The sequence below is a fragment of the Melanotaenia boesemani genome, chromosome 8 (genome assembly GCF_017639745.1).
Source record: "Melanotaenia boesemani isolate fMelBoe1 chromosome 8, fMelBoe1.pri, whole genome shotgun sequence".
Lineage (NCBI taxonomy): Eukaryota > Metazoa > Chordata > Actinopteri > Atheriniformes > Melanotaeniidae > Melanotaenia > Melanotaenia boesemani.
In genome coordinates, this window is record NC_055689.1 from 23102492 (window position 1) to 23130391 (window position 27900).

Consider the following 27900-nt stretch of genomic DNA (forward strand, 5'->3'; position numbering starts at 1 on the left):
ATCAGCTGATGTCTCCGGCCTGGTTGTCCAGGTTATAGGTCATAGTGAAGAATGGGTCATGCTGCACTTACCATTAAACAGCTGGGAAGCTGCTAGATCATTTATTTTTTACAAAATCCATAGTATTTGTAATTATTATCATCACTATTACAAAAGGCATAGTATTTAAAATGATCATCAGTGAGATAATCATAACAGAGAAATTGCATATTGTGCAGGAGGTGTCCACTGAGAGTGATGAGCACCATGTGAGCAGCAGGTCTTTTCTTTATATAAAAACATGTTTTCCATCATTTAGTTTTACTTTATTTTTATTTTGATTTATGAAATTACTTCAGTGGAGTTTTCATTTACTATTTTCATTCAGGCAGATTTTATTGAATTTCTACTACAAACACAATAAACTCAGAATCTAGATGTGAGCATAGAAAAGGTTGCTGTTAGATTTATTTGTTTATTTATTTTTTGCTTTTTGTCTCAAATCAGGACTTAGGTTACTAATATCCCGCCACGTGCCGCCAGTGTGGGTGTAACCTGTGGCACAAGAAACAGCCTGGGCTATGTGGCTTATTCTTGGTATAGTTTTAGCGGTGACATAATGACAGTGATCCAGCGTGGTGAGAAAATCTCATGATTACGCTCTCTGGATGATGAATGCTAGGTTTATCTGTAGTTCTGTACTGTAAATCGGGTGCACAAAGGCATTATGTCCTGCTTGCTTTTTAATTCCATCTTTCTTTTCTGGAGCCAGGCCAAAATACTCTCCATTTGTGCAGCCAAACCATGGGAAGTTGTTTTGGATGCGCAAACACAATCATCAGCCATCACAAGCTGTGAGGATGGAATCTGGTCAATGAAGGTTTCCTAATTTTTTTTCAACGACTGGGACTGATGAGCAGCGCAGGCGGGTTGGACAGCCTCTTGGTGTGGTCGGTGCTTGAGGTCAGAGTGAACGGTGTGCGGAGCAACAGATGCCGCACCGAGAAATAAGCCTTTAATACCCATGCGAGTCAGGAAAGGGTAACTACATTCAGCACACAGTGCAAGCTTGAGTAGAACTCATTGTGCAACTCTGTCTCCGGTGCTGTCCTGCACGTCGCGGTTCTCTGGGAAATATCTCACCTTTACGCGCAAAATATCGCTCAGAGAACGAGGTTTTCATTGTTATCAACAGCATCCTGGGATTTATCCACTTGACAACCTTAGAGGTGAACTAGTCTCATGCCATGCTTCAGTCACTGGAGCCAGGTGAACGGTAATTTCAGCTGAGAGCCGTGGAATAACACAAGAAGACCCATTTAACCACAATGCCGCCCAAAAAGAAGGTAAAATAAATTATCTTGTTTTTCTTTTTGGTGTGTTTATGTGTGTGTGTGTTGAACAGGAAGCACAAGAAAATACACCATCTGTTGCACTGGGCGTTAATCCTTGTGTGAGGCCTTTCCACATCATTGCACTCACTATAGCGGGCACAACGCGCAGGGCAGGCGGAGATGCATATCCACATGCTTGTATCATGTCATGTGTTCAGCCAAATGACAGGCTTCAGAGGGGGTTACATAACTAATAGTCTGTGAAGATCAGATGGATTAAATCTCTTTTTTCTTCTTCTCACATATCATGGACATGCAAAGAACTCTTATAACTGTATCTACCTCAGGTAAACTGAATGTGTTAGGCTGATTTATTTCTCCATTTCTTTGTGACGACTTCAGTAATATAACAGCAACAGATTTAGTCAGGTTTCCTTTTAGAGATGGTGAGCAATGCGTAGTTTCAGTGTGTGATTTGCTAAAATAAACTCAAACTCATATTTTGGAATTCAAGTAATGTGTCCACACATTCTCTGGCTTGTCTTGGAAAAATAATTATAATGATTATGAATATCAGAAAACATATTAAAGCCACATGAAGTGAGAACAGTTTTATACTTTGTTACAGATACAAGCTGTCATTTGTGACAACAGTACATACCAGAGCATTCCAAGAATCTGTAAAAATAAAAGATAAATAAATAAAAAATCCATGAAATAAGATAAGCTTACCTATCTCCTCCTTCTACCATGACAACATGAAAATAAATAAATTAAAAATATTCATTTCATTGGTCATGACCTACGATAATTGTTATATTTTCGAAAGAAAACAGGGAATTCCATGAATTATGGCTGAAAGACTTTCTTCTGCTTTGCTTTTTCTCTTTCAGAGGAGTTTCTAAAGCAGCTGTCTGTTTATATTTGAGTCTTTTAGGTTATTGCTGTAGCTAATTGTTGTATTGTTTGGTCCTATTTATATATGTATTTATTTACATGTTTTGCTCAACCCAACTGTTTTAAACAAAAGGCAGAAAAGGTTCAGGGAAGACCTTTAGAAGAGGAAAGTCAAATATTTTACTAAGGTGTTTGTGGAGACAGAAAACAGCAAAAGGGCAGAAAAATGGCTCCCTGAAGGCTGATGTTTCAGTGAATGTTGGTTTCTGATCAGGGAATTATTCACCCACAGGAACCATTATGTATATGAAGCAGCCTGCTTTATCCACTAAAACTACATAAAGACTAAAGAGAAAAAATATAGATATATAGAAAAAGAAATAGATAATATCCCTGACCAAATCTGAACAGCACTAAAGTTAAAGTGCCATTTTAAGTACTTAAACCACTCTCCAATTGAGACTCTAGAACATGTTACAGTACTTTTAACTTTTAAAATGTTTCTCTCCACACTTTTCATTAATAGACATTAATATATGATGGTAAGCCAGGCAGGATTATATGTGGGGTCATTGGAGACATTTTTCAGAATTACCCTCTTACAAGTCATTCACACATTATACAAAAAAAACCCTCTCACAGATCATACTGCAATCATTCGTACATTATAGTGAAACCTCCAATACACTATACTGAAATACTCGTATACATAACACTGAAATATAGTAATTATAATTAAATTTCTGAAATCACATTTCACTAGTGTGTATGAAAGGAATTTTATTAGTGTGTGTGGGAGACCAATTTTACTTGAAAAGGAAGTGGAAAAAAAATGTGCTAATTTTCAAAACAAAGTGAAGAGGAAGAAGTTGGAGAACACTGAAAAATGTTTTACGAAGACTTATGCTATTCTGATATCTGCTTAGCCGACTGGAAGTAATCTCAGTGAAGCTAGGAATGGTGAAATCAAAGCCTCATAAAATATTGTGTCACTGTGATACGACTGGCATGAGATGGACTCATTGCATCAAAATATTAAAGCATTAAAAAAGAGCTTCATCTGCTGGCTCTCTGCGTGTGATGTGTTTTAAGGGAAGTGTTAACAAAGCTTCATTACTCTATTATCTCATGCAGCTCCCTGCCTCGCCTTGACTCAGTGTTTGATAAAGGAAGTTTTCTACCATGTGTTGCTGTTTTCAGCTGTCAGTGTTTGAGTCAGTGTTAAAGCATTCAACTTTTTTTTCTTTCACTTAGGAAAAGTAGGAGAAAAAGAGTGCTTATGCAAGGGAGATAGTAATTGTGTTGCTGTATTCATAAAGTTATATTAAAATTTGTGGCCGGGACACGGACATTTTCAACTTGTCATCTTGTTTGCAGAAAGCATAGTAGGTGTGTTCACTGGCAGTGGAATTTTTTAGTCCAGCTGATGTGGTCATGAGTTTATGATAACTAAGTGAAGCAGCTGGCTTCTTCAATACTATACTGGCCTCAGCAGATGCTATTCTAAGGGTTAGGTCTAACTCGACAGCAACCGGATAATTGACAGAACAAGTCTGAATGAGGACACGCTAACTAGCCACCTAGCTTAGCTTGGCCATTAAGATATGCAGTGCTGTCAAAGGAAGACCTGGACAGCACTGGACAACATACTCTTCATCTGCGTTTGGCGTTTTCTCCAGGATATGACTCACAGTGCTGTCCAAGTCTTTATTTGACAGCACTGCATATCTTAATGGCCGAGCGGCTAGTTAGCATGTCCTCATTTAGACTTACTACTGTCACTTATCCTGTTGCCTTAACCCTTAATAGTCTCTGCTGAGGCCAGTATAGTATTGTAGATGCCAGCTGCTTCACTGAGATTACTTCCAGGGGGCTGAGCAGATATCAGTACAGCATAAGTCTTCATAAAACATTTGTCACATTTGTTCTTCAACTTCTTCTTCTTCAGTTTGTTTTAAAAATGCTCCTTTTTTCTGCTACGTGACTTTTGTTTTAACTAAAATTACTTCCTTTTCAAGGGAAGTTTGTCTCGCACACACACTAGTAGAATACCTTTCATGCATACTGAAACCCGCTCTCTCCTGTTGGACAAAGAGGCCTCGGAGAACCCCCTCTGGCCTCTTAATGTGGTTTCTCTGTGTGTTTAGAGCCAGTAAGCAAGAACTTTGAAGGGAAAATAAACTATGTTAATACATAATAAAATAATTACCCGCATAATTATATTATTGTGCTTTGTATACATAATGGTTCCATATATATATATATATATATATATATATATATATATATATATATATATATATATATAGCATTTTTTACTTTTTACATATTTGTGTCTACAGTCTACATCAGGGGTGCCCAAATCCAGTCCTCGAGATCTACCATCCTGCAACTTTTAGATGCAACCCTTCTCCAACACACCTGAATCAAATGACTGGCTCGTTACCAGGCCTCTGCAGAGCTGAATGGCATGCAGATAACCTCTGATTCAAGCGTGTTGGAGAAGGGTTGCATCTAAAAGTTGCAGGATGGTAGATCTCGAGGACCGAACTTGGGCACCCCTGGTCTACATAATCATTAATATCTGACTGTGAGTCTGGGCAGGATCAGCCAGTGGCAGCTTCCCTCATTTTCAGTTTGGGTGTGGAAGAGATGACATCTCCTACTTTAAGTATAGCTGGGAGGGACTGTGGCACGAGGACAGATGTGCCAAAATAATCACCTTTGCTGTGAAAAACATTGTGTTTTTCATAGAAAGAGTACTTACATCGGCAGAATGCAGAGCCTCATGTATCTGGTTTGAGAGGAGGGGCCTATGACATCACTGTTCATTAGTAAGAGTAAGAGTGAGACATGCTTTCAAGTCAGTCTCCATAAGTCTCTAATATGGACCAAAAACGTTACTTATATGTCACTACTCACTTCTTTGAAAAATAGTTGGTAGAGAGGGTCTGAATTCTTGTTAAATAGTGTAAACAGCAAGGTCACTAAGTTGGCGACACTATCATGGGAGAGGGCCTATTTCCAGTATGTGCCCAGTGGAAGTGTCTATACAATTCTGAACACATGACAAAATCATATCATAGCGGAATTATTTAAGTAATAATAATTTTTTTTGTGGATATCACTGTTTTTGTGATAGTTTGGATCCAAAAAGTAAATCAGAATTTGATATATTGCACAACCCTAATTCAGAATTACAGTAACCTTATGGAAGTGTAATGCTAAGACATTACAGGGAGACACTAGACAAGAAGAAACTCCATAGTCTCTGGATGGCCAGCCGTCTTGGACTGCGGAGTGCTAGCCCACTGCTTGTTACCTAGAATAGGTAAAGCCTCTTAGTAGTTGTTACTAGGGCATTAACTACCTGCTCTACTGCCAAGGAGGAAGTGGAGCAATAAGGTTTCAGGGCTGTCCGGAAGGTTCTAGAAGGTCTCTCATCGCATTTGTTCAATCAGCAATTAGGAATCTTTCCAAGTACACAGCTATGTTGGCTTTAGCAGTATATGTTCATAAATCTCTTTTAATTTTATATTTTTCAAACATGGCAACACCTTTCTGTGTTTTACACTAGGGAGTGATAGTCAGTTCCTGTGACTGGTAGTTCAATTGTGAAATAAGGGAGAAATGGTCACAACAGTATTGGCCGGGAAAATACTTTTTTATAATCCCCATGCCCTCCCCCACCCCAATAAATTGCAGAGCTGCAAGACTTCTGTGGATGAAATGTATCTATTACAGTTGTCAGACAAGTCAGGATTTAAGTCATATCAATACAATTAATGCAGCTCTTGTATCTCTGTCTGACAGTGAAGCTTGAGCTTGAGCACATACAGTCTAAGCAGCAGTGTTGGCTGTCTGAGGAGTTTGCATTTGTCTCTGTCTCTAAATCCTGGATTGACGCATGCTATCTTAATCGCCTTACTCAGAGACAATCATGACCCAGAGAGAGGGAGAGAGCGAGAAGGATCCAGATAGGCATAGCTTTTCTTCCAAAATTTTATTTGCTTATTTATTTATTTTTTAATTCAGTTTCTGGTACTGCTGCTTGTGTTGAGGCTAATACATTTTAACACATCTCTTTTTGATCAATGAGTAGTTTTTAGTAGTAAAATGATGAGGAAATGGTGAAATTGCTTTTACATGTGTCATTACATTTTTAAGCAAAGTACAAAATGGCTAAATAATTGAAGGGGAAGTGCTTACTCCTACACTGTTGTATACTCATTCTTTGGAAGCAATAAAAAGGGAATGTACACTCACAGCCCTGTTTTTTTTTTTTTTTTTTGCGCTGTCTCCTGCGAGTTTATCATTGTAAATGAGAATTTCTTTCTCAATCTGAATTCTCCTCAAATTATCTAATTAAATAAAGGTATTGAAAATAAAACATTGTATTTTTAAAAGTGAGATTATGTTAAGATTACTAAATATAGTAGTTACTCGTCAGCTTCAAAATGTTTGCCCTCATCCACTGTAAAAGGAATCACATGTAGTTGTCACATCATCTGGTTTATTGGTTCCTGTTTGAAATACTTGGATTTAGTATTTTTATTGCCATTTTGGCTTTTGGACTCTCATTTGATCATAAAGTGCTTTAAAAGCTGAACTTCAGCAGATTTACCCCCTTTCACCCCCTAACAGAAGTTAATTTATCATCCTTCTTGCTTCCCGTCTCTTCTCTGAGCTCTCTCTCCAGCCAGTAAAAGTCAGTCCAATGTAGATGCTTGTTTTATCTCTTTCTCTGTCACCTTCTCTCTTTCTTTCCCCGGCTTCCGCCTATAATGTCCTCTTGTGTTTCTTTACTGAATAAGCCATGGTATGCATTCAAATTGGCCAGTATGTTGAAGAAATATGAGGTTTTTTATGATTTTTTTTTTTACTTGTAAAAGCTGTAAGAAATTCTCTACTGTGTTTCTGTACGGGTGTAGCAGTTGGTTGTCTGATGTTAGGTTGAATTGAAGGTTCGTTGCTTCACTCTACTGTATCTTTGTCTCCTCTTCCTTTTTTCTACTTTCTTTTCTACTTTTCTGCATCACTTTCCTTTTTTTTCCTGTCCCCTCTGGTCAGGTCCAGGTGATAATGAAGTTTAAAATAAATTCCATAATTCAAAATAAATAAGTTAAAACAATTTATTTAAAGAAAGAAAGAAATTTACAAATGAAATTAGCAAGAGGAACACATTTGTTCGGCACAACACAGCAGCCAGACCATCATTCTGTTTGCTATAATGCTGGACAGGACAAGTAAAAAAAAAATAGAAATACGTTTTGTTCTATTTATCTAAAATGATGGAAAAACTGTTTAAAAAATTACTGATTTATCTGAATGGTAATGTTGTCATAGTTATTATTTAGAACATTTTGATGAGAAATTTTGTTGATATTTTTTGTGGATGCGTGTATAAATGTCTGTGTTAATAATAGAGCGACTTGCGAACATGTATTATAGGTGTATCATTCAAAGCTCCAGTTTTCTCTCCTTATATGAGGGGAGAACTGTAACTTTATATGGTAAAGTGGAAGGTGGTAGAACGGGATCCTGGTCATCGAACAGTTATGTAATTTCCCCCTTAAACATAAACTGACAGCATCAATAATAAAGACAAAAATATTAACATACTGTATAAAATAATTTACATTTAGTGTGATGTAGATTTAATGCCTCATTCAATCTATAATTCAAGAGCTAAAGAGCTGTGATGCAGCTTGAAACTCCCAGAGTCTTGTGCCAAAGTAAAGGTGGCAGTGCCAACCCGCCTTATCTGTCCCATGGTAGCATCAGTCAGAGGGCACAGAGCCAGCATCTTACAGACAGATGATGCAAAGCAGCTGATTAGACAGGGTTTGGAGAAAAGTGGATTGGCACACACAGAGCATGAAAATGAACAGACTGTTAATGGCCAAGAGACAACATAGCAAAAAAAAACATCTCAGCTTACAGAATAACTCATCAATGTGAATGAATGGCAGACGAGCTGTAAGCGGTTCAACATAATCAGATAAAATTCCAGTATTCCTCAGCAGCAGCGAGAGCCAGTAGAGGAAAAATACTGGAACCTACAAACACCTGGGCTCAGTGCCAGCTGATCGTTGGTGGGGAGACAGGAAATAAGTCACAATTAGGTTAGTGACTCGCTACAAGTAAATGAATGAATGCAATGAACAAATGAATACATAAATGATTTTATAATATAGTTTTTCTGAATCTTTCCCCATATTTTGTAAAACTTGAGCAATACTGTATAACAAGGCTGTCAAAAACATGGCTGTCCACGGCTTTCTAGTAAATTTAGAGAAGGATAAAATGCAGTCTAATTTCCCAATGAGGATTAATAAAGTAAAAATGATTTATTATTCATCATCTTCAGCTAAGACAGATGGGACAAATTAAATCAGTGGTTCTTATAACATTTAACTGCATTTAGTTCCAAAACATATTTTGTTAAAGTCATTTCTTTTAGTGGATGTTTGATGATAAATGGGGTAACCTGGAACGATGTGCTGGCAGCTTTTGAAACTCACAAACTACTCTCTTGTACAATATGTATGTAGTGTTTGTAATGTATCTAACAGAATATTGAAAAGCTTAGAAAATATTGTTGATCCTAGACCGAAGTTAAGGAGAAACCAAATTAAGAGAAAAGTGTGTGATGAAACATTTTTCTGCTATAGCACCACAGAGCTCAGTAGTGAGAATGGTGTGAGGGGACTTTTATTTTTAATTGTTTTCCATCTATTTCTACAATACATTTGTGTTGTCAGCTGTTTCTTGTGTTCATATATCTTTAAAAGTCTTCGCCTCTATAAAGGAGGTTGTGTTTTACACCCGGTTTTAATTGTTTCTCTGGTTGTTTGGAGGATTACTCAGAATGTTAAGGATGGAGTTCTACCAGAGATGGTGCATGGTCCAGTTAGTTAGTTTTAATACAGACTAAACAAGGAGAAGCAGCATTTAGCCGTTATGCTGCCAACAAGTGGAACAAACTACCAGTGGAGATTAAACTTTCACCACATGTAGGCATTTCTAAATCCAGGGTAAAAACATTTCTTTTCTCATGCGCCTATGCATAAAATCTGCATGTTAACTTTTTAACTTATCTTGCTTTTAATCATTTTAATGTATTTTGTGATTTATTGTGATTTTTGCTATTTGTTGCTGCCGTTTACTACTTCTGAATGCTTTCTTTGCACCATCTTTAATGCTTTTAATGTTTAGAGTACTTGTCATGTACATGAAATGTGCTCTACAATAAGCTTGCTTTGCCTTCAATCCATCTTGGATACAGGAAATAGGAATTCTTATTCAGCTTTTGTGAAATTGTCCTGCAATGCAAGATCATGGAAAGTGTCCTACTGTCATATTCATTCGGATGAGAGTTTTTATTTAAATCACTACTGCGTTAGCTAATTTAAATGATTACTGTGTTAGCAAAAAATAAACCTAAGTTTGGATCAGTGGTGAGAAACCTGTGGTGTTTCCAGAGGTGTGCAACACACAAGACGGGTTAAAAAATATCTGCAAACATGATATTTTTTTTATTTATTTTTTTTATGTAGCCCTTGTGTGTTTCTGGTAGAGGTTTATCTCTATATAATAGTTCAAAAGCTGACGCTGCTGTTATTTCAGAACCATGTTTAAGGCCTTAGAGTCTAACTTTCACAAGTCATAAAGATCAGTGAGTCAGATGAACAAGAATAACTTATTCTAACAAACAAACTTCTGCAGGCAGATTTTTCAAGCTGTCCCACTTATGATGTCCCACCCATCTATGTGGACCTGTCAGTTTATTATTTTTAGATCTCATGTTGATTTTAATGTACTTCTCAATCAATGAGGATGGCACTGGGATGTTTTTTTTTCTTCTTCATAGTTCATGAGGATCATGGCTTAAAGGTTAAAATGAGAGATGTATTTTCATCACTGGGTTTTAGTTGTGTTTAGGTGGTGAATTTCTCTCAATGGTTGCTATGGAAACACCTTCCCATTTGTAGAGTGTGTTGCAGAAATCTTTGAACTGATTTCTGTAATAGAGGTTTGCTAAGAGAAATTTGGACTAGAAGATGTTGTTTGTCGTTAAGATCACAGACTGCAGGCTGTTTCTGCCACAGTGAGAAGACAGAGTGAATCATCACTGTTACGGCTAAAAAAGCACCAGTCATGTTTATGTGGCATTGGTCTGATTTGCTTTATAGTTTTTATCATCATAATTATATTGATGGGGAATATAATCTGATTACTGACATTTATACAAATAATGATCAGTGATCTAATGAGGAAGGGAGTTGTACGGGTATGTGTTGGTGCTCAGTGTGCTCTAAAAAGTGACATAAAACTGAGTTTTGACATAATCAGAAGGACCAATTGAAAAAGCTGGGCAGTACTTTGGAATATTGACTTTTTCCCTCCACAGTAACATCTAAGGGAAAAACACATATAAAACCTCAAATAAGCTATTAAATCTTTGTTTTTTTCATCCTTAAACAATAATATTGTGTTTTATAAGAAAAGTTGGACTACATGTAGTACTAGCTTTTATTAGGGAGTTTGTCTCATAGAACATATAAGACATTTTGTCTGAGCAAATCTGGTATCAATGAATAGTGCAACCTGAAGGTTCCTGTAAGTTTTAGATCACCTGTGGATGAGCTTTCTTTATCGTTACAACTAGTGTCCCTACAGGTGACATAAGGCATTACACATCTCAGTATTTTACCAAAAAGGATGTTTTTTACTGCCTCAAACTATAGCAACCGTTTGCACATTTCTAAGTGTTTCCTTTAACAAACCACAAAGTCCTCCAAAGGAGGTGGGAAAGCGAGTGGGGGTACAGATGGCATCATTATGCACAGCACTTCCAGATATGAGATGATTAAAGTTACTAAGTCTACTTGGCAACTTGATTATTAACAATTATTATTAACATGAAATCAAATGAAGCAAGGCTTTGAAACAGTTGGCACGTTGGCACATACTTAATGGGTCATATTACAGTAGAGCTCGACTTTAAAGTATTTTGTTCGTACCAGATCCAAAGTGACAAATATCAGTCACTGTACAGCAAAAATACTCAAATCCAGTGATGAATAAATCTAAAAACATTTGAACATACCACTTCCATTATATAGTTTCTCTACATTTCTTTAAGACCCAGTCCACAGTTCATTTGTACTCTGGTGAATCACAGTTATTCAGGCCAAATGGCTCCTATTTCAGTGGCTTTGATGATTTCAATGTAGGGACAGTGTCCATCTCAACGATCAGAGGCTTCTTTCCTAATGCACTCCCTTAGCACTTGTTGAAAGAGTTGTAGAAATACTTTTGAGCAGGAATAAAGTCACCTTCAGGTAGCATGTGAGAAAGCCAGCCTGCCTTTACTTCCACATCATCCTTGTCCTCCAATTTCCTTTGCCCACGTATTCATAGTAATGGGCTGGTGAAGAGCTAGTAGGAGGAGCACTGGTGACAGGGTTGAAAAGATGGAGGGCCTAATGAATAAGAAGGTTTTGGATAAAACAATACATTAGGAAATAAAACTTAAAAGGAGCTGTTTTGATGGCTGGGAAGAGGTTATTTTATAGAGAAGGGATTTCATGTGTTATTGGTTAGTAAAGTGGAAATGTCACCTTATATCATCACAGAAGATGCTTTGTGAAGCAGTAGTAGTGATCAATTACAGTTAATCTGCAAAATGTTTTCATCTTTGTCATGGCCAGAAAATGGTTGGTTTGAAAAAGAAGGAACAAGAAATTTAAAGTGACTTTGTGTTATGTCCGAAGAAAACAGTCCCAGTTTCCCAGTTGATTGACCACTTAACTAATTGTTTATGCTTTTTTATTAAGATATAATGGAGAAAAGCTAGCACTACAAACTATAATGTAGTTTTTTTTTGTTGTTTTGTTTTTTTTTATTAAGTATTTTGTGAGTATGCTGTTGAAAAAGCTGCTTTTACACAAAAAGCCATTGAGGTTCAAGGCTTAACCCAGCCCAGAAATATTTCTGTTTTTTCAATGAATAATTGTACAATTGTGAAGTTATGAGTAAGTCTGGAATAAGATTAATATTTGATGTGACATCCAGAAAAATATAAGGATTAATATAATGTATGGCTAGTTACAAGGTGCTTTATTCTTTTTTGTCTTAAACCATCCAGTTAGCATATTATTTTGTAACTTTGATGGATTCCTGAATGTTAAAACAACAGTATGTGGCACCAATCAGTGATGATAGTGGAAACATAAATTGGACCTGTGGGAAAGTTGTAATGTGAGGAATTCTCTGCTGGATTCTCAGGATTAACGTGGGATGGTCAGACTGCATAACTGGGCCGATCCAACACCTAATGGCTACATAAGTGTTTTGATTTTTTAGTCAGGCAGTTAAAGACAACTATTTCATCAAATCACATGTAGTATTTCATGTATAAATTTGTGCCCTTTTCTAGCTTCTTCTTTTAATGATTGTTTAATTATGGTTTGATTTTTTTTAAAGATTGGATTGTTTACAAAAAATCAAGGGCTTCAAGGCTTCTTGGGATGCCAGTGTAACAAAACTAATGCATACAGAGTACCATAGCTGTTTTTTTTTTATTGTATATTAAAATAAGATTCGCCTGCAGTAGCTCAACATTGTTTAGTAATTCAGCGGGGGCGTTTTGTACCTTTGGCTGGGTGACATTGGCTTGCAGGAGAGGCGGGTGCTGTGAGAACAGATGTCTACACCAGGCATGGGTAAACAAAAAACCCATGCCTGGGCATTATTGTGACCCCAGGAGATTTACTTCCTTCCCTTCTCAGATTCCTTTCTCATCATATTAAATTCTCAGTTTTGACATCATCTCAACAACATTTGCACATGTTCCAAATACCAGTATCATCCCAGCTTGTCGCTTTATTATGTTTTTTTTTTTATTTCCTTCTACCCTTATATTATTTGAGGTATAATTTTCAGTTTCTTTCTATTTGTTTTTCTCTCAAAACGTTTTGTTTTCAGTTTATTTGTTTAACTTTTTAAACTATTGCATCCTTCTTCTTTTGTTCTAATATTGTCTAATTCTGAGTTCAAGCAGCACAGCAACACAACCAACATTCAACAGTGCTTCTTCCTCTCTGCCTTCTTTTTCTATATTTTCTCCCTAACACATAAAACCTACTGTATGTGGGTTGGACATATTCCCACATATCCAGCACTTAGACTCCCAAACTTGAGGCTGGGCAATAAACAAGTTCTTATTTTGTCAGTTTTGCTAGTTTTCTCAACCTGGAGATGAAACTGGAATCCCCATAAAAACATTATAAATATTTTCTTTCCTTCTTGAAAATGATCACTGTATCTCCTTTATGGAGGTTTAGACTACTTGTTTAAGTTGCATCTCTTTCTGGTTTATACAGTGTGTCTTGCTCTGAACAGCTGATTCACCCACTGTGCAGATTTTACCTGCAACCTAACAAGCAACAGATGTACCAGCTGTGCCTGCTTGTTGTGTTCAGCTCAGTTTCAGACTGAACTCCTGATCTTGTCAAACTCCTGCTTTCCTGTTATCTCCATCCAGCCTATCTCATTGGACTTGTATCCTTGTGACAGAGGTTTACAAATTATGGAGACAAGTGCAAGTGTTTTACTAAAACTATGTTATCTTGTGGAAAGGGGGACACATTTTTTTGTGCCATTATAGTTTCTGATTTGGTTTTCTTCTGTCCTTATCCCTAATTTTCCTCTGTCCTCATACATTTATTTTTCTCTTTGTCACCTCACTTAAACTTCAGTTCTTCCTCCTGCTTCACCAACTGCATTGGGGTCTGAGTACATCATATCTATTGGCCTTTGGTAATGTCCATAATAATCCATCATTTTCAGTGTCTAACTACTGTCAGGCAGCACAGTGTGCACTCATGAAGGAAAGGAGTTAGAGGGAACCTGCTTTCTACTGAACACAGTCTGGAGTGACATTTATATTCACTGAGTATATTCTTATTAGTCCCATGAATGAACATAAGAGTTACCTTAAGTGTCGTCTTGTCTTTGACAAAGATACATTATGGTGTTTTGCTCTGTAGCGACTGTAGCGTAGACATTTTTCCACAGATGTAGCTGCATCTTTATTAAGAGTATGAGTATAAGCAACAGCTAAAGCTTTGGTGAATGTCTACAAAAGAATGACTTTATTCACATGTAAAAAAAACAATATATATAATAAAAAAATCCTATTTTGATTCTACAGTTAATTTTTCCTATACAGTCTTTCAATAAACCTTAACCTGGAGCTTGTATTTAACAATATCTGTAAGAGGTAACACTGACCCAGAAATTCAGCCACACACAAAAGTAAGCATTTAAAAAGGAACAGATTTATTCAAAGGATAGTGAGGATGATGGTTGGCAGAGAATCTCTGCAAAGATGGCCTGATCAATTAGGGAGGAGGTGAAAGTCCAGTGAAAGTTGAGGCACCAGTCCAAAATCCAGAAGCAAGGTCAAAAAGAGGCAATGGTCAAACACAGACTGGCAAATGTCAGGTTACTTGGAGAGTTTGAGGAGGATTGGTGGTCCAGAAACAGAGCATGTCCCAATGTCCTGATACCCAGAAAGGCAAGAGTGGTCTGTTGTGGGCAAGGCAAAAAGTGAGTAAATCAAGGGACACATACTTGGTCGGCAACTTGGAGTAAACATGAAAAGAATGCTGGACTTCAACTGTCACAAGGCTGTCAATAATATGGCTGCGAGACTGGAGAGAGCTTAAGTTGTGCTGCGCACAAGCGAGACAGAGAACGATTGGGCTGAATGAGGCTGATAGCTGAACAGTTAAAACAGACATGGCAGAAATGAGAACCATGATAATCATCGTTCAGCATGCCTTTGTTGCCAGGAGCTTATATGGCAGAAAAGCAAATGGAAAACCATGGCTCTTAATGATCTGTTACTACATTCAATGTAACCTCTTCCCTGTTGTGTCGTCCTGACTCGGCTACAAATCAGTGCAGTCAGCTTTGCCATGCTTCACTAAAACTATCTGATATCTGATTTATCTTCTTGTCAAATACTGGTGACATCAGGTAATCAAAAAGTCTGTTGAATTTGGAACCTGCTGTTTAGTCAATGTGATTTTTTTAACTGCATTGTGAAGAAAAACAGTCAATAATATAATAGTCTATAACATAATTTGATAACTTATAACTCATGTAACGTAGTGTATGAAAACAATGTGAACTAATTATGCCCTACTTTTTTTTTTTTTTACAATCTCTGGCTTTTCAGGTAGCACAAAGCAAGACACTTAAACTCAAATCAATAGTACAACTTTCCAGTCAATACATGCAGCAAAGATCATATCTTTGCAAGAATAATGGTGTATTGTAATAAATGTCCTATTTTGTAAAGCAAAAACAGCATTGTAAGTAAACATTACACATTACAGTAACACGAAACACTTAATTTAAGATGAGATGTGACCACCAAGAACTCACTCTTTTTGTTGAAATGCAACATACTGAGCTGACTGTCTGCAACTAGAGAGCTGATTTGTGACTTTGGGATGCAAGTGTTTATCTTAAGAGCCAGACTGACGCAGGGGGCTGTGCTATCTCCTGGCTATGACACAGAGGGCATTAATTACCATGTCTTTGAGGGGACAATCTAATCTCAGAGACACATGGCACACAAACTTGAATGTCCCAGGAGGCATTTGCAACACTTTCCAACAATTAAAAGCAGGGGTATACTGAAAAAAAAAGGGACAATACAATCAAGCTGAACAGTAGTGTTCTGAAATTCACCAAACTTTTTAATTTGGTTAAGGCCCTGCATAGGATCAGGTTAACCCAGTCTCATACTTTATGCATTCATTGTACTCAAAGGAGGATATGAATTATGCATTTCTTTTCATTGCCGTCAGCACAGTATTGTAATAAATGCATTTGGTGGGTTTTCTTTGTGCCTGCACCAAATTCTGTGTTATGTGTAGGAATAAGTGGCACTTGCCACACAAGCAAGTTTAAAAAATGGACATTTTTAACTTGAAGTTGAGAAACATAGTCAGAGGGTCTATTTTAGGGCTACATAAGTTACATTTTAATATAACTTTGCTGTGCGAATAAATTTTGTGTTCATGCTACGGTTAAAAAATACCCTCTCTCTTTTTTATTGGTCATTTCAGCTTACCTAAGCTGTTTGAAGAGGTAAATCATGGGTCACTGTACAATGTCAAAAGTTTTGGGAACTCTTTCCTATAAAATCCATTGGGAATGTTTCCCAAAACCCGTGACCGGTAGTGTAATAGGAATTGCAGTGGGTTCAAATGTTCAACTTTGAGTCATGTCTCTTTCTGCACACTGCAGCCTGGGATAGTTGGTATGGATAGAGAATTTTCAGTATTTTATTGTATTTTATATTATATTTTAATTTTCTGTTTTTCTAAAATTTTATGAGGGAAATAGCATCTGATTTGCCTGTAGATTATACATGTGGATTTTGCTAAGAATCTAGTTAAAAAAAAGAAAAAATTATATCAAGGCAAGGACCTTAGAAGCAGAGGAGAGTGAGTTGTGCCTTTACCATCCTGAATAAAGCCTGGCCATTAAAAATGGCATTTTTTTAACTCCACTGAGACAAGTAAGATAATCAGCATAGTCAAATGTGGTTCAAAGTCTAACCTGAAGAAAATAATGAGAATATTTTGGTGAGATCTTTATGTGTTTAAGTTTCTAGGCATAGTAATGATTTAATATTGTGTTGCTGCTTTGTCTCTTGCAGGGAGAGCGTCAGGACTCGGACGTTGTTGAGGAAAGAAATGCTCAGGTGCAGCTGGAGAAGGCCAAGGTACTTTTGCACTGTTGCATCATGACCCACAGCAGCAGAGAGGTTGTTCTCAAGGACACGATTACATCACAGCAAACACACACCACAGGACATCGGATTAGTGGAGCAATATTCTGCTTTTAAAACGAGTCATAGCTGACTTTTTCTTTGTTGCACTCCATTCATGTGCTCAAAGAAGAATGTTGAGTTTTCCAGAGTCAGTTCAAGTTAATTCTGCTACCTTTCTCAGTGGAGGCAGTTTGATATATTTTTAGTGAAGGAAACCAGAGTCTAATGCAACAACATTTAAATCAGCCAACTTGAGAAATTAAATCTGGTCAATAGTTTTTCTCTTGCTTGAGCCACAATAAAGATTCAAAGACAACAATCCATAATAAATCTGCAGATTCCGTAATGGAAATCTCTTTAACTCACTTTCCTAATTGTTCTTGCACAATTTTAGTCAAAGTTATCATAATTATATATATATATATATATATATAAGTTTACTGTAGTTTAAACGCTCAAAATGAGTGATCATAACATTATGTTATGTAATGACTAGCCTTTCTCTTAACATACTGCAGTCTTTGCTAATAACTCGCTTGTTAATTTGCAGCATTTGCACTGAAGCTTATAGTATTTTGTGTTATTACTGAGGTTTAGTAATTAATTTGTTTGTTGCATTTACCTTTAATTTTTGTTTTTCAAAGACACTATCAGCAATGTTGCATGTCATGTGGATTACCAACATCTTTTGCTGAATAAAGAAAGTACCCTTTTGGATAAATAAATAATAATAAAAACTGTATGAAGGAAATCAGGTTAAACTATTGTTACAAGTTGAATTAAACTTGTCAGCTTATTGACATACATACAAATGAATGTAAATACAATATGCATTTTTCTGAATGCATGATACCAATGAAGGTCACTAAAAGATTATATAAAAATGTTGTAGCTGATCTCAGACTCCTCGTCTCCTTGCATGTAAAGCAGTTCCTGCTGATACGTACCGTTGAATATTGAATTAAATCCTCCCCCACAGATTTCATGTACTCCCATTGCTGCTGTGTAATTAAGGCAGTAAACATACCCGGCTTGTCCCCTGCTAAACTCATAGCTTCATCTCTCCGAAGTGGAGTAATTAGCAGCTTGAGCAGCATGCCACTGACATTTGACTCTGATAGGATTATAGCACCAGCAGGCATTCAGTGAAGGGGATGCATATAGTGGCTGCCATGCAGCAAAAGAATCATACAATAGGTTCTTTCATAGTGGAAATATTAATTTGTCACAGGGGCAAAAGGACAGGTTAGCTAACAACTTTAGCCATGCCTGAACTGTTCTATTAGGTGAAAGTGAAGTAGATAAAATGAATTCAGCCTTTATTAAGTTAATTATCATGGCACTTCTCCACCCCATGTCCGTGTAGTGGAATTGGTCGGTTTTAGACTATGGATGGATGAATGGTGCTTCTCCAACTCCTCCAAATTATTAAATATTATATAAATATATGTATTTTAAGAGCTTATGACTATATTTTGGATTACAGTATGTAACAGTAGGAATACAGCATGTTTAAAGTAATTTTACAGTTTTTATTCATGTACAATTTCTGAGGGATTAATAAAATCCTCTTTTTAAAAAAAAAAGCCATTTTTTTAGTATAATTTACAACAAGTGGTGGACAACCATGGCTTAGTGTTGGGAATGCCACAGCTAACCAGTTATTTTAACACCACTACACTGAGTTGTAATGGCTGCTCTAATCTATTGTTTATTTCTTCTTCCCTACTTCCTATTGTTTTTGCTGCTTACAGACTTCTTTTGTTATTCAGTTTTACATGTGAAGAATGCACATTTTACTGTAACTTGCTGGTGTACAGCCAACATAAATCTGCAGCCATTCTTAATAGTGTACATGGCATTAGGCCCTAATGGGTTGTTGAATGTCATATGTTACACCACGCTTATGATTAATAAAGTTTGTTTATAGCCTCAAAGTTAAAGTGCTCAGGTATATGCACATTAAAACGTTAAATCTGACCCCTGGTGTTGCCACAATGTTTATAAGAACATCCATGAAAACAAGTTGTAAAATGAGCAACCTTAACTAATGAATTCTTAAGTCTAATGTTATAAAGTTTGTGGAAAGGCTACACCTGTTCACATTTCAGTTGAAAACAGTCACAAACACTACACACTAAGTCCACAGAAGTTTGCAACTTTCTGCCGTCTTTTTAGGCACAGACAGCTCATTGTATGTAAACTGCATGGATCTAATGTACGGTGGCCGGGAAGTGCAAAACAATATTACATTAAGTGAAACACTTTAACATTACACAGTTCATTATAATGCAGACACAGTAAAGTAACACGTTCTGATAACTATCAGAAATGTGTTTTCAATAAAATGGTTCAAGACTTTGCTTGTCTTCTAAGACGTACGTGCAGAGGGCTTCCTGCAGTTACAGATTCTGATGGGTCACAGAGTTTGGTGAAACACCTATCTTTGTACATGTGTTCGGTCTTGTGAACTTGTACACATGCAGAGAAATGTACACTATCGCTCCCCTGTGATCACAGATTCTGATGGATCACAGATTTCGGTGTACAGTAACACATATATTTGTGTTTTATGTGTTGCAGCAAATTTGTGAAAGTGTTTCACTCTAAGTAATATTGTTTTGCACTTCCTGGCCACCGTACTAATGCAATTTGGAGTTTTTATATGCTTCATGTTTCATGATCTTTTATTTTACTTATTTTACTTAGAATTTTTAAACATATAGTTTCCTTTTTTGTTGTTTTGTTATTTATATTCTTTTACAGAGAAGAATTTATACTTTTTCATTGTTTTTATAATTGTTAATATCATTGTTTTACAGTTGTTTTTATAGAAAGTCTTGGTTATAAAATTTTTTTGTCAAGTTTGGACTATTTTGTTATATATTTAGGTGGTTTTAACACTTAATGTAACTGATGCACAACAAAACATTTATATACGTTACATGCAACCCACAGATTATGCATGTATAATACATACACATTTTCCAGGCTGCGCTCACAAATGGTTCGTATGGTTTCCTATGGAAAACGGTGCAGGGATATTTGTACATTTGTCCACGAATTTCTGACCCAGTCAGTTTCCAAGTTACTGATGCTGTTGGCAGCACTTTTCTGGCTCATAAACGTCAACAAAAAAAGCAGAAAAATGTTTTTAATTACTTTTTCATAATTTTACTGAATTAATTGTGGTACACTATGAAAAACTTTCAATAACGTTGAAATAATAAAGTTTTTTCATTATCAGATAATGTTCAATGAAACCTACTGACTCTTGGATTATTGCATTTACTTGACTAAAAAAGATCATTTTATCCTCCTATTATCAGTTCACCGCTAATATTGGACATAACAAGACGTATAGTTGTACAGTGGACACCTAATGAGGCGCTCGCATTGGATGGGAGGCCGATTCAGACATTCTCATTCGACTTAATAAACATTATCATTTTTACATGCTTTGTAGTATTTACCTTTGTCAGTGTTCATGTAGTCACTTGCTGTCCATAAAATTATTTGGTAAAGTACAAGAGCAACTTTCTGTCAGGCAAGTCTTCCTCAGGATAAAAAGGAGGCATATTTTCTCACATACACTTGGCATACATATTGTGATTACATTCTCACAATATGGTTGTGTTGGTGTCACTAATTTAAAAGAAATTAACAAATGTCCTGTGTTCCCAGTACAAGCCTGTGGCATTTGCTGTACGTTGCAACTTCTCTTACACACCAGCTGACGACGACAACGTCCCTGTACCAGGTCAGGCCGTCACCTTCGAGGCCAGAGACTTCCTGCACGTCAAAGAGGTCTGAAACAAACATGTGTCATGCACCATTTACACAAAGATGGTGCCGTGGCGGCTGGTGATGGCATGATACATGCTTAATTACTGCAAGGGTTTCATAATTGCTAGGTATAGATAATACAAAAAAAGATAGATTTTCTTTTTGTAGCTTATCTTTTCTCGGCCTATATTCTTAGCACCTTACTGAACTTGCACCTGCTCAGAAAAAACTTTAGATACAATAATATTTGTACTGAATGTGGGTAGATAAATGGTACAAAAGATGTTATTTATTTAATTAATAATAAATATTATATTACCAAGTTGTGTAATGAATGTTATCAGATTAAATATTGTGAGCCACATGAAAAAAACAAGCTTGTTAATTCACACTTTTTGAATTTCACACTTCAGAAATTTAACAACGAGTGGTGGATCGGACGGCCGGTAAAGGAGGATGGTGTGGTGGGGTTCGTCCCTAGTCCAGTTAACCTGGAAACCATTCTCATCAGAAGGGAAGTTCAAGCAAGGAAAGCTGCCAAGGCCTTAGCCAAGTATGTACCCCTTACTGCTCCCTGCATGCAGGTGTTTTGTTAGTTTTTGTTTTTATGACTTTAAGAAAATAAAAATCGTTCAGATGATAGTAGGACTATTCAGTTGGCTGCTGTGTACAATTCTACTTCATTTACTCATTAGGCCTTCACTGGCTCATTGGGATTTTAAAAGTAGGTTAAGAGCCGTCATTAGGAGTTCACTGACTCTTCAGTCTGTTTGCCAACTATAAGCTCCTCTTAAGCAAATGATAGAGGAATAAGCAAATTAAGCTAACTAATGCGTACAAAGGTCAGGATGCTAAACACCAATTTTCAGCTTGTGGTTTATACTGACTGAAATGTCCGTAAAAAGTGGCCATATTCCCCCACATTAAAAGCAGAAAGTTTGTATATCTATGGACTGGAAAGCTTCCAGCTGAGCCATCCTGATAATTCTACAAGCAGCAACCTTTCAACAGCTGATCTGGATAAACTAGCGTAGTTGGAAACGGTGCTACAGCTCTGCAGGCTATTTACTCCTGTTTATATTTTATATGTTTGTTTCTAACTAAATGTATGCTGTCAGAATTAGTATGAAAGACAATATGTGTGTGCATGCATGTGTGTGTATATTAGTTTTGGCCTGCGATATTTTCTGTTTCTTTTTCTACTGTTTTGAATTGAAATGCAATTAAAAAATATTAGATACTGTATATGGCTGCATGGTGGTGTGGTACAGAGGGAATGATATATATATATATATATATATATATATACATAAAAGTTTGGGGTCACTTCCCTATTGAATCCCATGACAAAGTGACCCCAAACTTTTGAACGGTAGTGTGTATATATATATATATATATATATATATATATGTACATTTTTGTTTTTTTATTAAATTTTTTTTTCCCTAGATTTCATGCTACAAAACCAATTTTGACCAATTTTATCATTTTATTTCAGCAAAGCAGCTTCACAGGCGGCTCAAGATATGAACTCAAAGAAATATACTCCTCCATCACAAGGTCAGTTTGTGTATCAAAACATGTAAAATATATATTTCTGACTTGGATGATCGGGGAGTTAACATTTAGCTCTGTTCTTTGTACAACCAGCCAATCAGCAAGTGAAAAAGAAACCGGTAAGTGACTAAATTTTTACCAGGTTATTGTCTTTGATATTTAAGCCTTTTTGTGCTGCATGCGACATGTGCACATACCTTCTGTAATCTTACATTTTTGCCTTTATTAAGTAACCCTTTATCTATAATAGACTTTAATTGGAGGAAAAATGTGAGATAACTCCACACCACATCATTTTAGACAGATTTAGGATTGCTTGATGCTAAACTAAATACATACAGTAACTGTGACTGAATTGCAGCAATGATTTTAATTCAGTTTAAACTATTTAATCTAGAATTAAATATTCTTTTCACTGTTAAGTAAACTGATGATTTTCTCAATTGAAAGTAAAATATAGAGCATACTGAGGTAAGAACACATCCACTGCACAAGTGCTGAAATCAGATTTCTTTACTAAAACAACCAGAACCAAAAAGAAGGGAAAACAGCTGAACTTTTGTTTATTGTCCAGCTGCAGAAACAGAATGATATGCATGATATGCAACTATGGTTCTATACATAATCCCTGATTATTCAATAAAAATCTATATATTTCTTTTTAATATGGAAAGAGTAAGGCAACGTTACTGACCAAATGATTACATAAAAAAGCTTTTTAAAACCTAAAGCCCTACAAATAAGGACTAGAAGCACTTAGAGAGTGCAGACCTCTGCCAAACCACTGTTATTTATTTATTTATTTATTTATTTTACCAGTGATTGTGGGCGTTATTTTTTTAGTTTAAAACTTTAATGTCAAAATTATCCCTATCTCCCCATAGTTAAGAATCCTTTAAAAAAAATCTCCTAGATCCAAGTAGTGATCCGGATCACCCCCAAAAATCTAATCACTCGTTTCTTATTTTATTTCTGAGATTTCTGGAAAATTCAATCAAAATCCGTCCAAAACTGTTTGTGTTATGTTGCTCATAGACAGACAAACCAACGCCGCTGAATATGAGACCTTGGATTACAGACTTACGGTCAGATATGAATGCTGCTTATTAAAGCACCTTATACATTTTCTCTATTGTTTCTTTGTGTCTACAGGGAGAGCAGGTGGTCATGTATGATGTAGTGCCTACAATGCGTCCTGTGGTTCTAATGGGACCATCGCTGAAGGGCTTAGACGTGAGTTTCATTCAACTTTTGAGGGCCTGCAATACGATTCTGTTAAACAATGTTTTATTTGTACAAAGACATGTTTTTGTATAATTTCAGGTCACAGATATGATGCAAAAAGCATTATTTGACTTTTTAAAACATCGATTTGAAGGCAGGTAAGTAATACTGTAATTCCTCAGTGACACCAACTATTGAGTACTTTAAACTTAAATGAATGTTTCGGGAAATCATAACTGTTAAACAGTGCCTGTTATATTGTCTCTACTCCAGAATTACTATAACACGAGTCACAGCTGACATCTCTTTGGCTAAGCGGTCCATCCTCAATAACCCTGGTAAAAAGGCCTTAATGGACAGGTCCAACACCCGTTCTAATTTAGGTATGCATTTTATCATCCTGCAAGTTTTCTGGCTGATAATCCATGGCGATTCTGTTTAATCACTGAAAAATGTTTGACGTTGACATCATAAGGACAACTAAAATAGCATCAATCACAGGATAGACTACTACATCAATTTCTATTTATCTTCTTATAATTGCTTTGTGGCCCATCTGTTGTCCCTGGTGATAAATGCTGCCTACTTGGAACCATAATTAGGTTAAACTGATACAATGCGACCCAGGTTTAAAATAGATGTGTCACACTTGTAGTTTTCTTTATCTCAACACATTTGTTTGTGCTCACAGGCTTTTCTTGTTTACACTGATAAGTCATCTCATTAAAGCAAAACAGTTCTTACTGTCTTAAGGCCAAGATCCCAAGGTTCCCTCATTGATCTTAGAAATGTAACAAGCTCATCTTAGTGGTTTTATATATGCTACACAGTTATTATCCATCTCTATAGTATGGGGTAAGATGGCCAAAGTGATCAATTAAATTGTCTAAACAATGCAACAGTAAGTAGAGAGCTAAGCCACCAGACTACTAATTTATACCCTTTGTCCTTGTTCAGTTCAGGCTGGGTATTTCCCCCAGTTTACATTTCTTATGTGAGCTAAGCTAGTTAATCAGTGCTTAAGCTAGGTTAACAAGTGACTACAGTAGTTTTGTATTTACAAAACTCTTGAGGAACACACTTGTATTACCTAAAACTATTACTTGCTGGTATTTTACACAACTTAGCTTGGTGATCTTTGTCATTATGACTAATCCCTGGTGACTTTGTACAGTAGGACAGTCAGCCCTCCCACCACTACTCTACCCTATACCTACTCACTTCATTAGAAGAAGGAAAAATTGGTATCAAACAAATAAGGGATAAGTTTTATTTGGTTTTCTCTACTCTTGTCTCTCTCATTGCTGTCTCATCCCAGATGCTGCCGGTACGTATGACTGAAAGCACTGGTAGTCCTTGTGGTTTTGAAAGCTCCATTTCCCTTATGTTCATCCTTTTATTATCTTATAACCATACCAACAACCAAAACTCCTCCAGTCTTATGTACTGTATGTAATATATCTCAGGAACAGCTGACTTTCACTCTGTGCATCAGTTGCATATGCACCTATATAAGCAGGTTAGCAAATATGTTGTTTTTTTTTTTTTTGTGAATGATGTTTAGATGCGAGTAATATAACTTGCTTTAAAACAAAATCTCAATGTCCTGCTTTTATGTGCTTCCTCCAGTGGTCAGTCTTTTAATAACTCCTCCCATGACAGCAGTAAATCTTTACTCACCTTAACTACTATGCACAACAGAATAAAAGTGCATCATTGCATCAGAATGCGCTCTCTATAAGTCTTTGTCACAGTTACAGCTTATAATGTGTTGAATTGTTTTGTGTAGTTTTTCATGTTGTGTAAGTCATTAACAGGTCTGTGCACTATTTTTTTTTTTTTTTTTTCGTCCTGTGCTCATTTGTTTTATGCTTTAACAGTAAGACAGCAAAGTTTACAGCATTTCAAAGGATTTCTGGAACTTTCACTCTGATACAGTACGAGATATGAGATGTGTTTCAGATCTTCAGACAAGTTCATAAAATGTGTTTATTTAGTTGTTATTGTTATGATCTTTTGTATAACAACACAAACAGTGGAGGAATTTTAAATCTTTTTGGTAACTGTAAATTAGTAAATTTCTGAATTGTTGTCATGTTATAGTTAAAAAACAAATATATCATTTACCTGGTTTTTAAAAAAAAAAAGAAATGTAAACTCATCAGTACATTCATTTCTACTGCTGTGCTTATAAAAAAGAAAACATTATTATAGTTTTAGTAGTAGTAGTAGTAGTAGCAATAGTAATGGTGAAGTTGTAGAAGTAGTGTCAGTAGTAATAAAAATAAGATTAAAAATAAGAATTGTAAATTAAAGGACACATGTACAAATTCTCCACTGAAGTTAACCGTGATCTATGATGACATTAAAAATGGCATGTGTTTTACGAAATAAAAAGTATAACAACAATTGTCAAATTTAGAAAATTATTGTAGAATAGTAAGATCAAATGAGTTGCTTTATTTTTTCTTTCTTTCTTAGATTTTTTTAAACACAATACTTAAAGATTTGGTAATATTTAAATTATTTTAAGTGTCTACATACAATGTAAAAAAAAAAAAAAGAAAAGAGAGAGAAAGGGAGAGAGAGCGAGAGAAGAAAAACATCCAGGAGTCTAAAAATCTAGTTTTTGCTACTTGTTTTTACAGCCCAGATCCAGGGGGAGGTGGAGCGTATCTTTGAGCTGGCCCGCAGTATGCAGCTGGTGGTTTTAGATGCAGACACGGTCAACCACCCCCTGCAGGTGTCCAAAACTTCCCTGGCTCCAATTCTTGTCTATGTGAAGATCTCCTCACCAAAAGTAAGTTTAATCAAAAAAAAAATGTGCATGACATGGAAATAAGGTTCTTTATTTTTCTCTACCTTACTTGTGCTCTACCTTTTCCTCCCCGTCATATGAAGGTATTAACGAGATTGATCAAGACCAGAGGGAAATCTCAAACCAAACATCTTAATGTTCAGCTTGTAGCAGCAGACAAGCTTGCTCAATGTCCGCCGGTGAGCGCCATCTAATGGAAATTGTAAATACTGCACAGATGTACTCTCTTTTCTGCTCCTTCTCTTTTTCTGGTTTCAGTCTTTTGCAGATGAATGTAATGTTTTTTACTGTTTAGAACCACTAAGAAATAACTTGAATGTTTTGGGGCTTTAAAATGCCTTTAAGATTTTTCTTTAATGGGGGAAGTTTGTCAAATTTGCTTAATTCTTGTGGCAGTGCATTCCATCCACATTAGATTTACATTACTTTACCTCTAATGTATGAATTTCAGAACTGCCTGCTCACACATCTGCTTTCAGTAACATCACTGTGTCTTGTTGTCTTATTCTTTCCCTTATTTTCAATTTCCTATAGGAAATGTTTGATGTCATCTTAGATGAAAACCAGCTAACAGATGCGTGTGAGCACATTGCTGATTACCTTGAGTCCTACTGGAGAGCCACTCACCCACCTGAGATGGAACCTACTAATGCAATGATGGCACAGCTGGCTGAGAACACGCTTCCTGCAAGTCTGACAGCGACACCGGTGCATAAAACATAGAAGCATTTGGGAAAACAAACCTAAAAAAAAAAAATTAAAAATGATAGGATGTAAAGTCAACCTTTCATCTCATCTCATCCCACTCATGTGTACAGATGTGTGGCTGGATGTGAAAAAAAGTAGTAAATCATCAGCTCTTCAGGGGTGATTCTGTTTGTTTGTAGTGGAATTGTTCACATTGTGCTGCATCTGTTTTTGTTTTCACTGCTCCATCTAACATTTCCATTTCATGTCCTCTCATCCCACCACTCTGCAAAGGTGAGGAGGAAGTGAGATAGGCCTTTCACTGGTGAGTGAGACACTTTCAAAGTCTGCTCCATTTTAGTGTGAATTAAGACAAGTTACAGGACTGAAGATCCAAAAATGATCCTGTGATCCATAAAGGCAAAAACTAAAAAAAAATAAAGAAAAACTAACAATAAAAATTTACACTGACATAAAACTTAGTTACTATATTCTCTTTTTCAAACACATACAAAAACAAAAGAACAAAAACAACATCGACCGGTTTGAGAAAATGTTGGAAATTGAGGCAAAACAAGCAAACATGCAGCTTCCACTTATCCAACTTAAAAAACTTCTGAATACATCATTAACAATCTCCATTAACTTAATATAGTGAATTCACAATACAAGAAAATCAGCAAATATCCACCTTATTAAATTACATCAAATTTAACTTGGCTGTGTTGGAAAAGGAAGCGAGAACGAGGCTGAGGCT

The 27900-nt window shown here is 36.2% G+C and overlaps 1 protein-coding gene across 4 annotated transcripts in view; it reads left to right on the plus strand.

Moving 5' to 3' along the window:
* cacnb2b (calcium channel, voltage-dependent, beta 2b) overlaps window positions 1-27900 on the plus strand; it is a 42642-nt gene that overhangs the window by 12523 nt on the left and 2219 nt on the right. For 2 of the 4 annotated variants that reach the window (XM_041993321.1, XM_041993322.1), the window contains 12 exons: window positions 16957-17022; window positions 20755-20877; window positions 21270-21409; window positions 22356-22417; window positions 22508-22533; window positions 23567-23647; window positions 23738-23796; window positions 23912-24021; window positions 24957-24965; window positions 26287-26438; window positions 26540-26635; window positions 26991-27164. In XM_041993321.1, coding sequence (XP_041849255.1) covers window positions 16957-17022; window positions 20755-20877; window positions 21270-21409; window positions 22356-22417; window positions 22508-22533; window positions 23567-23647; window positions 23738-23796; window positions 23912-24021; window positions 24957-24965; window positions 26287-26438; window positions 26540-26635; window positions 26991-27164 — 1098 coding nt within the window. Of the gene's footprint in view, window positions 1-621; window positions 1326-16956; window positions 17023-20754; window positions 20878-21269; window positions 21410-22355; window positions 22418-22507; window positions 22534-23566; window positions 23648-23737; window positions 23797-23911; window positions 24022-24956; window positions 24966-26286; window positions 26439-26539; window positions 26636-26990; window positions 27165-27900 lie in introns of those variants that run through there. The other 2 variants (XM_041993324.1, XM_041993323.1) reach the window with 2 other exon arrangements.